At 29.0% G+C, this 14718-nt stretch overlaps 1 protein-coding gene across 6 annotated transcripts in view; it reads left to right on the top strand.

Annotated features, from left to right (window-relative positions):
* Nucleotides 1-14718, top strand: part of LOC127285353 (trichohyalin-like) — a 157722-nt gene that overhangs the window by 116609 nt on the left and 26395 nt on the right. For 5 of the 6 annotated variants that reach the window (XM_051311325.1, XM_051311329.1, XM_051311327.1 and 2 more), the window contains 2 exons: nt 7228-7298; nt 12940-13103. In XM_051311325.1, the coding sequence (XP_051167282.1) occupies nt 7228-7298; nt 12940-13103 (235 nt within the window). The remainder of the gene's footprint in view (nt 1-7227; nt 7299-12939; nt 13104-14718) is intronic. The other variant, XR_007843595.1, reaches the window with a different exon arrangement.

The raw sequence follows: 14718 nt of genomic DNA, 5'->3' as shown, positions 1-14718 counted from the left end.
AAACTTAAAATGTCTTTGATATACAGTCAAACGTATTTAAGTTTACTTTAAACATATTTTTTGGTCGATAGAATATCATATTTTTTAAGTTTAATTCAAACATATTATAATTTTGATTTGAAGTATGAAGTTTTTAAGCATATTTTATGTTTAATTCAAATATAATTTTTCTTAAATCAAACAGAACATTCAAACAAATAATATGTTTAAATTAATATGGTAGATATTTTCAATATATTAAATTTAAACATACAAACTGTGTTGAATCAAACAAAATCATTTTAACTGATGTTTATGTTTGAAACAAATAATTCTTTTTCTCAGTGTACATTGACAAAAAAGAATGGTTGTGGCAACCATATAATATTTGTACCTATGATATGGATATATCAACCATAGCTTTAGTTAAGGTAACAATATTGGTTTGGATTTTAACAATTTTGTTATCCTATCCATTTTTGAATTGCTAAGGCAATATATGTCCGCAGTCCTAAACATTTTCTATAATCATTTAAGAATTATATTGATCCCGGTTAATGTGTTTTTTTAAGTTAAAAAGTGGAAGCTGAGTGCATTGATTTCCTTAAAAAAAATAGAATATGAAACTTCTGAAGTTGACTGCGTCCTTTTAAACAATTTACATTCACCTTTTCCAGTCATAATTTGTAAATGGGGAAATTCTTCAATGTTTGCGACACTTAGGCACTTAGGTTTATTTTGTTAACGAATTTGTATTTGGCGATTATTTCAAAAAAATAAATACGTTTTTATGGGACTCAATGTTTTAAATTAATCAAAAATAACCTTATTGATAATATTAAACAAATAAAATAAACATAAATTGGAACCATATAAAATGGTTGCTTCAACAATATTAATATGGTACACTAAATAATGGTCGAAGCATCAATTGAAAATGGTTGTCACATCCACATTAGCATTTGTATGTTTTCCAAATATATGGTTCCCACAGCCATATATTCTAGTTGTGCTAACAATTTAAAGCTAGCTATGTAATATGGCTGGAGCAACCGGAGGTATGGTTGGGACGTATTTTTCAATATAATATGGTTGAGATAACCAAAGGTATGGCTGTGTCAACCATTGATTTTTTTCCGTGTATACATTAGGGTTGTCCTTATTTTAAAAATTTAGAATTTTTTTTTATTAATTTCTTAAATATTTAATGGTGTCTTAAAGCCCTTGAATTTTTCCATGTAATTGAAATTGAAAAGAACCCTTTTTCGTAAAATTGTTATAAAACCATTAAAATTAAATTTTTTTTATAACTGGATATTTTTGTTTCCCTTCTCAAAGTTTCAAAGAATGACATTAAAAAATAGTAAATCACATTAGAAGAGTAGAAAGTTGGAATTCCAGCACTGCATAAAATTACGCAGTTAAGGGTTTCGAACTTTAAGCCCGTGTAATGTACATTATTTTGTTTATAGGCGGTTCAAAGTACCTCACTAATTTATTTAATTAAAACATTGCAATCGCGTACCATATGGATAATATGATAATATTATAATCACATTTTTGAATACACGTTTTATTTATTTTCATTTTTTACAGGCATTTCCTAGACAATAATAAAATATGTTTACAATATTTCCGTGAAAAACGCAATTTTCATATTTGACATAGGAATTTTTGTTGAAGGATGAATTCATATCATAATTTTTTACTTGATGATCTAATGAAGAGTGTAAACTTTGTTCAGTTGTTTTACCTTCTTCGATTTTTGTTTTTTAGCTGTGGTTGATTTTTTAAATCATTAACAAAAACTCGAACTGGTGATTTAAAAAAAAATGTGTGGGAGTCCGCAGTAGTTATATCGCGTAGATTGTAAATCGTAGTGAGGAATAATGTGATAGCGAATTAAGGACTCGTCCCGCGCTCCAAAACGGGTAAAGCTAGGCTTCTAGAATCTGTTAATGAGATCTCTGCCTTGCTTGATATAGTGTGGACGTGTGGTGGTGTATAACTTTCTGTGATAATAGTAAAATACATATGTGACAGTCCCCGAGAGAAGGGACCTTAGCTCACCAGAGGTCAATATTGAGTTTTATATGGTAAATGATAGATTTCGAATTGCTTTTTCACATGCAAAAGTCAAAAACTGATTAGGATAATTGCTTTTGACACAATAACATTTTGAAGATGGGTATGTCAAGCGCATTTCGAGGCGGATTGTGGCACTCAAGAAATCAGCCCCACTACTTTTCTTACACAACTATACTCTCGCGTACGTGAGCTTCGCGTACGTGAGACCCGAAGATACACGAAGTAGACGAAGCTCACGTATACAGAAACACAACGTTGTGTTAGTGTGGTGGGGGAACTTTTCAGAAGTTCCGCCCCACTCTTCGAGTTCCGCGTTTCTGCTTCTTCTTCAAACGCTTGCCCTGTGAAATTCGTTTTGGTGAGCTAAGGTCCCTTCTCTCGGGGACTGTCACATATGAAGTCAAACTAATAATTTAATTGTATACTCATTCATCCCAGCATCCTTCTGATAATAAGATCCTCATCGGTTTATATATGGAGACCCGTGTGTATTCACCAATGCATAAATCTTTAACTTTCTGATGCGAAATCCATGCGGGAAGTACGTACTTTCGACGGAGGTATGAAGAAAAATTGTTTATAAAATTTTTATTCTATATTATTGTTTAACCCCATCACTGTTTGAGGAAAATACAGCATGAATGACCAAAAATGCCACGAATATGACATTAGTTTTGCAAAATTTAAAATGGCGGACATATTTTTTTTAATTTATCATATTTCCTTGCTAAATGTTACACGAGAGTTTTTGGGATCGCTGATTACGAATCTGTCATTAGTTTTCTGAAATTCAAAATGGCGGATCCAAAATGCGGACATAATTTTTTAAATTTATCAGATTTGACTAAATTTCGTTACTCGGGGGTTTTTGAAGTAGCTGATTAATCCGTTTATTCTTTAATTTTGAGGTCAGGTCATCAACGATTCCAAAAATCCCTGAGTACCAGAATTGAGTGCTTGGATACAATAAGGGGACGTACGCTCGGCGAGTCACTTGAAAGCCAGTCAGAGGTACCAAAAAGTGTAAAAAATGAAAATTCGAAATTTAAAATTTTGAAAAATACCACCTTATAGTGAATAAAAATGCGCATCTTTTTTTCCTTTAAGATTGTTTTGCATAATGAATATTTTGGATAATAATGACAAAAATGGCATAAATTTTAATTCCCAAAATTCATTGAATTTTTAAACATAAATTGTCGTATCTTCGACAAAAATTGGAGAATTCTCTTGATATTTGGTATACAAATGCATTTGGGTCTATAGAAGGCGACAATATTATGAGAATGTTAAAATTAATTAATTGTTTAACAATTTTTTATTGTTAATATTGACCCTGTCGGAAAATATGTTTCCTATCTTTGGCTGCAAAAAGTATGCGGGGAAGTTTCAAATTTTAACAACTTCCAGTGAGACATTTGTTCATTATAATGTAAAGAAGTTTTCTGTAAAGTTGCAGAAAGATTGCTTTTTTATTTACAGAAATACAATATTTTTTAACAAGTTGCGCGCGCCGTCAACGATCGCAAACGTGGAGTCTTTAAAGACACTTGCTTGGCAAAGTTTTATATATATGTATATAATATTATATATAATTTTATTATTATATAATATTATTATTATATAATATACAACATTTATACTTTTTTAATAATAGTATAAAATGTGATATATGTGCAAATTGAAATATTACAAATAATTTTAAAACGTTTTTAGACGTGAATATTACTGTTCAGAAATCTGGAAATATTATGTTATTAACTATTTTTTAAAAATTGTAATTTTTAAAATAATTATATTTTAATAGTTATTATAAGGTTTTTACCAGATTTAACATAATTTAAAATAGCATTAAATGTTGTTACAGCATATATAGAAAATTCTAATACATTGTATCTAATACATTACAAGTGTCTTTAAAGACTCCACGTTTGCGATCGTTGACGGCGCGCGCAACTTGTTAAAAACTATTGTATTTCTGTAAATAATAAAGCAATCTTTCTGCAACTTTCCAGAAAACTTCTTTACATTATAATGAACAAATGTCTCACTGGAAGTTGTTAAAATTTGAAACTTCCCCGCATACTTTTTGCAGCCAAAGATAGGAAACATATTTTCCGACAGGGTCAATATTAACAGTAAAAAATTGTTAAACAATTAATTATTTTTAACATTCTCATAATATTGTCGTCTTCTATAGACCCAAATGCATTTGTATACCAAATATCAAGAGAATTCTCCAATTTTTGTCGAAGATACGACAATTTATGTTTAAAAATTCAATGAATTTTGGGAATTAAAATTTATGACATTTTTGTCATTATTATCCAAAATATTCATTATGCAAAACAATCTTAAAGGAAAAAAAGATGCGCATTTTTATTCACTATAAGGTGGTATTTTTCAAAATTTTAAATTTCGAATTTTCATTTTTTACACTTTTTGGTACCTCTGACTGGCTTTCAAGTGACTCGCCGAGCGTACGTCCCCTTATTGTATCCAAGCACTCAATTTAGTCAAATTAGATGAATTTAAAAAAATATGTCCACCATTTTGGATCCGCCATTTTGAATTTCGGAAAACTAATGTTGGATTCGTAATCAGCGACCCCAAAAACCCCCATATAACTTTTTTCAAGCAAATCGGATCAATTTAAAAAAAATCCGCTCCATTATATCAGCCATTTTGAATTTCGAAAAACTAATGACAGATTCATAATCAACGACCCTAAAAACTCCGAGTAACAATTTTCAAGCAAATCTGATACATTTAAAAAAATTATGTCCGCCATTTTGGATCTGCCATTTAGAATTTTGCAAACATAAAGTCATATTCATAATCAGCGACCCCAAAAACCCTTCTATATTAAGTTTCATGAAAATTCGTTGCACTGGTTATGCTGGGCATTTTTTTTTGCTGCATTTTTCTCAGACAGTGAAGGGATTAAACAATAATAAAGAATAAAAATTTTATAAACAATTTTTTTTAATGTCATTCTTTGTGTCTTTGAGAAGGGAAATAAAAATATCCGATTAAAAATTTTCATTTTCAACGGTTTTATAGCAAATTTACGAAAAAGGGTTTTCTTCCCATTTAAAATACATGGAAAAATTCAAGTGTTTTGAGACACAATTAAATATTTATTAAAATCAAAATAAAAAAATACGTATCTCTTTTTTTCATTTTGAACAAAATTTTGTCCGGGAATGATAAAAATTCGAAAATTTTAAAAATAAGGACCACCCTAGTATTCATACTTGTCAATATAATTTTAATAATTGTCAGTAGCAAGCACTATTAGCAAGTGATAATAAATCTTGGTTTTAGTGCAATAGTTATTTTCGAACACATAACGTTTTCAAGGCAATTGTTAAAACACTAATATTTTATATTGTAAACTTCAAACGCTTTGTTCTCAAATCGTGTTATTTCAAGCGCCGTGCGATGCAGATCGGACAATTTTTAACCGATCTTCATCAAATTTACCAGAAATCTTCTTTAACTCACTGACTTTAACTCATGACGAGGTGCTTTTTTTAAAAAATTTTTTAAACTATTTTCTTTATAAATTATTTATAAAAAAATTAATTTTTTCAAAATGGTCCCAAATTTTCAAAAATTTTTTTTATTTTCTCTTCGTCACGCAAAGCGTAATTGTGTATTTTAACGATAAAATTTTTTTTTTTATTTTGGTTGAGATTTAAGACCAGTAGGCTGTACTTAAGTGTAACGTCAAATTGCTTGTATGATATTAGTAACGAAAGCAGAAATTAATTAGCGTTTTTTTTAAAGTGACTTACTAATTTTAATTTTTGTAAAATATACTATCCCAATGGGAAAAATACCATTGGCGTATTAATGGCCCAATAATGGGAGCCAGGGATGCCAATATAATTTCAATAATGGCACCCAATAATGGACCATTATTGGTAAAGTCATGGGCTGTCCACGCCGATGCCAATGATTGGCAACCATCATTGGCAAATTATTGGCAACCAATAATTAGCCAATATTAAAAATTTTAATAATAATTTAAAAAATCAATAATTTAAAAAAAATATTTTATTTTTATTATTTTTTAATAGTATTTATTATTATTATTTTATTTTTAATAATTAAATTAAAATAAAAAAAGGGTCATCAAAGTATTAGTGAAACCATTTCTTCCAAAAAAGAGTTTGTCTCAAATCCAATAAATAGGAGAGACATCGAGCAGAAAAAAATTTCGACAAGAAAAAAATTTTCGATCACTGCTTATATACCAATCTAATGGCACCTCAACTGCGAGAAACAGTTATGATGTTCGCCCTCCCTGTGGCGTTGAGCGAACTAAAGTCCAGAGCTGAGCCATCAGCGCAGCGCGGGAACATTTGAAAAATTTGATTTTATTAGATATTTTATTTTATAATTAACGAATTATTAAGTATAACATTATGTTATTAATAATTATTTATGATATTAATTATTTATTAAGTTAATTATTTGTCATATTTAAAATAAAATAAAATATCTAATAAAATCAAATTTTTCAAATGTTCCCGCGCTGCGCTGATGGCTTAGCTCTTAACTTTAGTTCGCTCAACGCCACAGGGAGGGCGAACATCATAACTGTTTCTCGCAGTTGAGGTGCCATTAGATTGGTATATAAGCAGTGATCGAAAATTTTTTTCTTGTCGAAATTTTTTTCTGCTCGATGTCTCTCCTATTTATTGGATTTGAGACAAACTCTTTTTTGGAAGAAATGGTTTCACTAATACTTTGATGACCCTTTTTTTATTTTAATTTAATTATTAAAAATAAAATAATAATAATAATTACTATTAAAAAATAATAAAAATAAAATATTTTTTTAAATTATTGATTTTTTAAATTATTATTAAAATTTTTAATATTGGCTAATTATTGGTTGCCAATAATTTGCCAATGATGGTTGCCAATCATTGGCATCGGCGTGGACAGCCCATGACTTTACCAATAATGGTCCATTATTGGGTGCCAATGGTTTTTTCATTGGCTCCCATCATTGGGCCAATTAATACGCCAAAGGTTACTCGTGGCAGTTTCCCATTGGGATGAGTTCTTATGACGCTATTTTTCGTAATTACAGTGAAATTTTTAGTATTTTTAAATGTTTTGGAATGACATATTTTGTACTTGTAGGCTCTAATATAGGAGACTATGAACCTGATCCAAATAAGAATCCTAAAGAGCAATTGATAGAGGAATTAAAGGTATTAAATTGTCCCTATTATTAAATAATCCTGTTACCTCAATTAAACCTGTTATTCTCTCTTTGGAAATATCATCCTATTGTTATGCAAAAACTTGTTAATGAGCATTCTGTTATTATCTGAAAACAAGTATATAATTCCATTTTTTTATTCAAAAATATGTTCAAAATATCAACTTAATATCCAAATCATTTAAAAAAATGTTTTTTCTTCTGTAAAAGCATGCTTATGTTATAGAGTTTGAAAGAATATTAATACCTTTCATATTGCTGATTACGAATCTGAAGTCAGATTTTCAAAATTCGAAACAGCGGATAAAGTAGTCAGCCATCATATTTACGTCCCATCTACCGTGATAACGGCGTTCCATTTTTTAAGGTCTTATTGTAATCGTTCTTCTTGTTCCTTACTGTCTCCTAAATTATTAAGAAAGTAATTCAGATGTAAGAGTAAGAAATGCAGCTTCAAGCTCAACAATCAAGTCAATGCGCTTACTCTGATCTCGTTATTTCGATAGACAGGAAATGAAGCACAAAAACTATCGGTATAAGAATTTAGAAAATAGTATAAATAAACTTCAAATTTTACTTCATAACTATTAACCAACGAACTTAAAAAAAAATCTTAAGTCAGAGACCCCAAAAACTAATACTGTCAACCGGGCCTATTGTACTAAAAAACGCTAGTTTTTACTTAGTGTATCACAAAAATTCCGAATTTAAACAACAACAAACTTTAAACTCTTGCGTTATTTTGTGGACATCCGTCTGAAGGTATCCTGTAAGCTTTAGGCGTAGATTCAAAATTTCTCAACTGCGCCTCTTAAAACCAACTTTGCGATTTTTACAAATTGTTTTATGTAATTTTAAAGAAAAATGTAAAATAAAAACACTTCTAAAAGCGTTTTTAAAAATTTTAATTTTTTAAATTTGTTACAAACTATTTAAGTTTTGAGAAGCTATTTACAAAAATCGCGATTATTTTAATTCAACTTGATAAAATTTCTTAAAATTTGGTATGCACATAGAAAAATACTGCCTTTATTAAGTAATATGCAAAACTTAACAAATGACTATTGTTTATCCAAAATAAATTGTTTATTTAATAAACAATTAAACTTTATAATAATTTCTCGTCCCATACAGCACATATTTCCTAAATTTTATTAAAATATTTCATTGAAATTTTGTAGTGCAAAATCGTTGAAATATTGCTGCAACCAGAGAAATGTCAGCTTGTGAGGAAATATTATACATATATTATTATATCTTGAAAAAATATTTCTCTAAAATATTTTGTGAATTTCTTTTTTAAATGATGCGCACAAGTCAAATTCAATTTATATGTCCTGTACAGCTCCACAGCAGTTTTTAATTTTCTAGGATTCTATGATTGTTGAACATGTTAGAAAATACATAACTAGTAATGTCATGTGTCAAAAAAACTGTTAACTTTATGTGAAATATTTTCAAAATATTGTTGGAGTCTTTAGGAGAAAGAGGGTCAAGACTTAACATTTGAAGCACAATAAAACTAACATTATTATAACTATACTTTATTACGTATTACAATAATCATCTTTGGGAATCAGTCTTCCATTGCGCAGTCTTATTAGGAATATTTGTTACGTAATTAAATACTTATAAATTAACAAAACGTAGAAAAGTCAAATATATCTCCATCTTCCCCTCCGTTGAGGGTAAGATGCGATACCCTAAGATGCAAGCTGGGATTTACACAAAAATCAATCTATTATTGCTTGGAAACTTCGCAAAGGTTGTATCTTCACCTTTCTTTTCAAAGTCGTTTGAGGGATAGAAAATATTTTTGCTGCTAATTTGAAACACCCCAAGTAGAAATCTGACACTTCCATAGTACTGACTCAACACTGCCAGTCAGTATAACAGTACTGACTGCCGTATTGGGTCAGTAGTGGGCCAACCCTGGCTGGTAACGCTGTCCAGTACTGATTTTGTCCCGCTCACCAGTACTAACGTAGTACTGGAATAATACTGGCAAAATACTCATCCGGAGTTAAAATTTTACTTTTTTTTACAAAATGCTATTGCACGCTTTCCATTGCAAATTTCATCCTTGTAAGCTTATTACTCCCATTTTTACGTTTAATAGTTAATGTTATTTAGAATATTTAAACTATTATTAATAATAAATATTTATAATAATAATTATCATTTATGTTAATTAAATTGTATTATTTTTAATGAATTATTTTACAAAAAATATTTTTTGTATTGTAGATTTTTTAATGTCTTTTTGATGTTCAGGAGACGTCTTTAATACGTTTTTTGGACCAGACATAGAATCTCTTATGGACGTCTTTTAGTTGTCTTTATAATGTCTCCTAGACTTAACTATCATTGTCCCTGAATGTCCGCAGACAAGGTGAGACTTCTTTTAGACGTTTTTAAGACGTCCCTTTGCTAACTGGGTCAATATAATTTCAAACAAGCATTTTAAGTTATTTTAAGAGAAAAAGTTACAAAATTAACTTGAAAAACATTCAAATAGTAATGAAAATTACTTTTTTGAGTTAATGTCAAATCAAGTTTAAACAATTCAATATAAATATTTTATGAATTAAATCTTGCGCTAAGTATAATATCCCCAGTTGGCCGTAAATATCAAGTATCATAAAATTCTAAAATCAATTTTAAAAAATTTTCCGCCATACTGAATGTAGCATTCTGAATTTTCAAAATGTGATTTTAGATTTGTAATCAGCAACTTAAAAATCCTCTAAGTAAATATTTTCAAAAATAAATTATCAATCTTTGAAAACTATGTTCACTATACTATGTGAGATCCATCATTTAAAATTTACTCTTTTGGGGCGCTATGCAATAACATTTACAAAATTATTCAGCTTCAAACAGTATTAAAATGTATTAACAGTTCGAATTTTGTTTTATGATGCATTAAAATGCTATGAATAAACATTGATACCTAAAACTTAATCAAAATTCACATTATTATTCCCATTTACCAGTTCATACTTATACTTTCTGCACTTTCTTGTTTATACAGTTAGATATTACACTTTTTTCAACTTTACATCACAGTCTACTCCTCAATTATCCTTTTATTGTAATTTTGAGAAATAATAATTAATATCCGTCAGATGAAACATGATTTTTATTTAGTGTCCTAAGTTTTATAGGTGATTAATCTCCCATAAGTATGTGAGGAGTGGTCTTTTAAATGGAAAACTATAAATTGCACGTTGATATACACTAAAACCTCCTGGTATTTTAAATTACATAGGTCTACAAAATAAAACTTCTTTTTAGGTGTCGGAGTGGTTTCCAATGTAATATTGTGTGTTGAACACGATCATGAGTTCCAGAATTGCGTATCACGTCAGGATTTTGAGTTAAATGGGGGTATAGTCTTTAAAAACAGTGTTTTTGAGGGTTTTCAGTATTTTTTTTCTCCATAACTTGACGTGCTGGAGACTTCCATATAGGCTTAAATTAAAGCTTAAAATGTACATTTTAAGACCTATATGCTCAAGATAAAAAAAAAGTTTATTGGGGTTAATTCCCTTATTATCTTCCCCTTATTTCAATATTTATATATGATTAACAAAAATAATTTTCCTTTAATTTTCTTTCAATTTGCTTGTAAATAGGTACATATATGAGAGATTCTTTTTCAATCGCCCCAGCCCAAAAAGTCAATGTTCTGGGATTGGCTTCATACTTTGGTAAATTGTTGTCCTATATGATAGTAATAAATCCCTAAAATATAAACTCATTAAAAAAATATTTGTAGAAAGTAGAGGGGGTTGAAGTTTTGACGTTAAGGGTAACATTGTCATTTTCAAATCCGTATAACTATGACAAAAGTTAATGGATTTTAATTTATCCATAATGGATTTTAATGCATTTTTCACGTACTTTTCAAAAATGTATACACAATTTAAAAAAAAAATTTTTTGACCCCTTTTTTTTCAAAATCAACCCTTATTTTTCGATTTTCACCCCTTCGGGTATTTTTTTTTTTTTTATTATTATTTTCATTGGAAAGCTGAGGTTTTTTCCCATGAGCTATGTAAATATGAAAATGGGACAACAATAATTTTGTGAGAAACAGAATATTAATGTAGGCGGTGCCGATAAGGGTGCAGTTAAGGGTAACATTGTCATTTTCAAATCCGTATAACTATGACAAAAGTTAATGGATTTTAATTTATCTATAATGAATTTTAATGCATTTTTCACGTACTTTTCAAAAATGTATACAAAATTTAAAAAAAAATTTTTTGACCCCTATTTTTTCAAAATCAACCCTTATTTTTCGATTTTCACCCCTTCGGGAATTTTTTTTTTTATTTTTTTATTATTTTCATTGGAAAGCTGAGGTTTTTTCCCATGAGCTATGTAAATATAAAAATGGGATAACAATAATTTTGTGAGAAACAGAATATTAAAGCAGGCGGTGCCTACCTAAATCCTCGAAGATGATCTTCAGGTATACCCGTTATCGGCACCGCCTACATTAATATTCTGTTTCTCACAAAATTATTGTTGTCCCATTTTCATATTTACATAGCTCATGGGAAAAAACCTCAGCTTTCCAATGAAAATAATAAAAAAAAAAAAAAAATACCCGAAGGGGTGAAAATCGAAAAATAAGGGTTGATTTTGAAAAAAAAGGGGTCAAAAAATTTTTTTTTTAAATTGTGTATACATTTTTGAAAAGTACGTGAAAAATGCATTAAAATCCATTATGGATAAATTAAAATCCATTAACTTTTGTCATAGTTATACGGATTTGAAAATGACAATGTTACCCTTAACGTCAAAACTTCAACCCCCTCTACTTTCTACAAATATTTTTTTAATGAGTTTATATTTTAGGGATTTATTACTATCATATAGGACAACAATTTACCAAAGTATGAAGCCAATCCCAGAACATTGACTTTTTGGGCTGGGGCGATTGAAAAAGAATCTCTCATATATGTACAAAGTTTGAGATGGTTGGCTAAAAAATTGTTAAAGTTAAGATAAAAAGGAATTTTGAGTTTTTGTAGCGAAGTAATATTTAAATCAATTTCAAAAGGGTTAGCTATATTTTTCGTGAAATCTACACGTGAAATTAAATGTGTATTAAGTTTCAGCTTCGTAGCTCCAAAACTGTAAAAGTTAGGACGGGGGGGGCACGCTATTTTCAGAAATTTCGAGTTTCTCGAATATAACTATATTCAATTCAATTCCAATCAGATTCGCTATAATTTTCGTTTAATGTACTCGCGAAAATACCAAGTTTGAGCTCAATCGGTTGAAATGGCTAGGTTTTAGAGGAGGGGGACATGATTTTGTGGACGGACATGAGTGAAACCATAATAATGGTTCCGTTTCGGTTTACTGCATGAACGGAACCCTAAGAATACTGAAAACCCTCAAAAACACGATTTTTAGAGACATTACCCCACTTTACTCAAAATCCTGACATGATACGCAATTTTTGAACTCATGATCGTGTTCAGCACACAATAATACATTGGAAACTACTCTGATATCTAAAAAAAATTCTGTCGACCGGTGTTATATTTTCATTATAATACCCATGATTTCATTCGAAACGAGTTATAATAATTCTAGGAATTAATTAATAGCACAGACAAGGAAAAAAACGTTCTCAAGATCTTTGGCCCCAGGCTAAGCAATTGGAGCTGACTTATGGGAGAAGGTGGAGATGTACTAATGACTTTTTCAATGATGACATGATAGCAGAAGTCCTTTCATCTCAAGCAGAAGTAGTTCGGGGCAAAACTTTGGGGTATGCAATATTTTATCAGTCTTAATCAATGAAATTCATTTTTAAAAATCCTTATATTACTATTAGTAATTTAAGTCCAAAAATAAAAAAATCGTTAAACACATTTTTAAGAAAATTGAGTTTTTGTATTTTTTATGATAAAATCACTGCTACTCAGCAATAACTTTCACCCAAAAGTCTGAGCTTTTCAAATTTTTTTTGTAAATTTAATTACGATATTATTTTTTTGAGTAATTAAAACCAAAAGGAAGAAAAATTAATTGAGTAAATTTTATGAGAAGTTGATTTTTTAAAATTATTGTTTGCTCAAGATACTATACTTTTTAGACAAATTGGTATTCGAACATAATTTTATTTTTTCACCTAGCAGTATTTTTAATAAAAGTTAATGATCAAATTAAATTTATGTTTTACAAGTAATAATTATTTATTTGTTTGTCAAACTATAAAAGTTAATGGAAAATTGAAAACAGAAATTAAATTAAACGCTGATTAAATCATTGTTTTTTTAGACATGAAGTCTGTTATTTTCAGTATTCACAAGTAGCTTTTAATAGTCAAGAAGAATATTCTGGATGATCTCGTCATAGTTAATATTAAAAGATAATGGTTTAATCAGCGTTTACTTTAATTTCTGTTTTCAATTTTCCATTAACTTTTGTAGTTCTACAAACAAATAAAAAAAATTTAGTCTTGAGATCTTCTAGACACAAAATTTTGGTTAACTTTCCGAACAACTCGTTTAAGTGGGTGAAAAATAAAAGTAAATGTTTGTACATAAAGAGAAGACTATTCTTAAAAAGTGTTTAATGTGGATTTATTTAAATTGATTTAATTTTGAGATTTATTATAGCTTTTGTAAAAATGCCTCTGGGTGTAAAAAAGACAAATACCTGTGGGAAAAAAGCCACTCTCAATGCTATGTAATATTCCTTTGTTTTTTTGGAATTCGTAACCTCGTCTTTTTTTTAACCTCGTAAACAGGTAAAAAAGAAGAAAATTTTTCTCTTATATTTTATATTATTGTTACATTCGAATTAATATTAATATTCTTCAAAATTTATTAAAATAACATAATTTGTTATATAAATAAAGATTAAACATGAAAAAATAAAAATTGATTATATATTTTGTCCGACGCCTGGAAAATCAGGAAAGTTCCGGCGCGAAATGCCCCGCCCACTGACCTCGCGCAGCCAATTACCACGCGTAATTTTTAAATTTTCAATTGCAATTTACGCAAAAACTATAAAAAATTTTGAAAATTGGTAGAGGGCTTTTTGTCTTATTTTTTTCCGTAGAATATGTACCTTTAATATGTACAATGTGCCAAAGAAAGTGAGGTTAGGTTTCGTAAAATGACTTTAAATGGTCTACACTTAAAATATTCTTTTACTAAAAACATTTCACGTAATGAAAGCACGATTTCTAAGCACGACTTGTTCATTTTTAAGAACAATTCTTCAAACACAACACGATGTCTCTACGATCCCTGGCGGATTGTATGATGCGAACACCAAAATTGAGATTGAAATTCTGTCTAAAATGTATAAAAAATGATGAAATTAATAATATAATTATTAAAATCAATAAGTTTTATGCATTTTAAGATGAT

The sequence above is a fragment of the Leptopilina boulardi genome, unplaced genomic scaffold (assembly GCF_019393585.1).
Source record: "Leptopilina boulardi isolate dan_hultmark-lab unplaced genomic scaffold, ZJU_Lbou_2.1 LbouV2_331, whole genome shotgun sequence".
Taxonomy (NCBI): Eukaryota; Metazoa; Arthropoda; class Insecta; order Hymenoptera; family Figitidae; genus Leptopilina; species Leptopilina boulardi.
The sequence above is the reverse complement of the archived record's forward strand: the minus strand, read 5'-3'. Positions and strand labels throughout refer to the sequence as shown.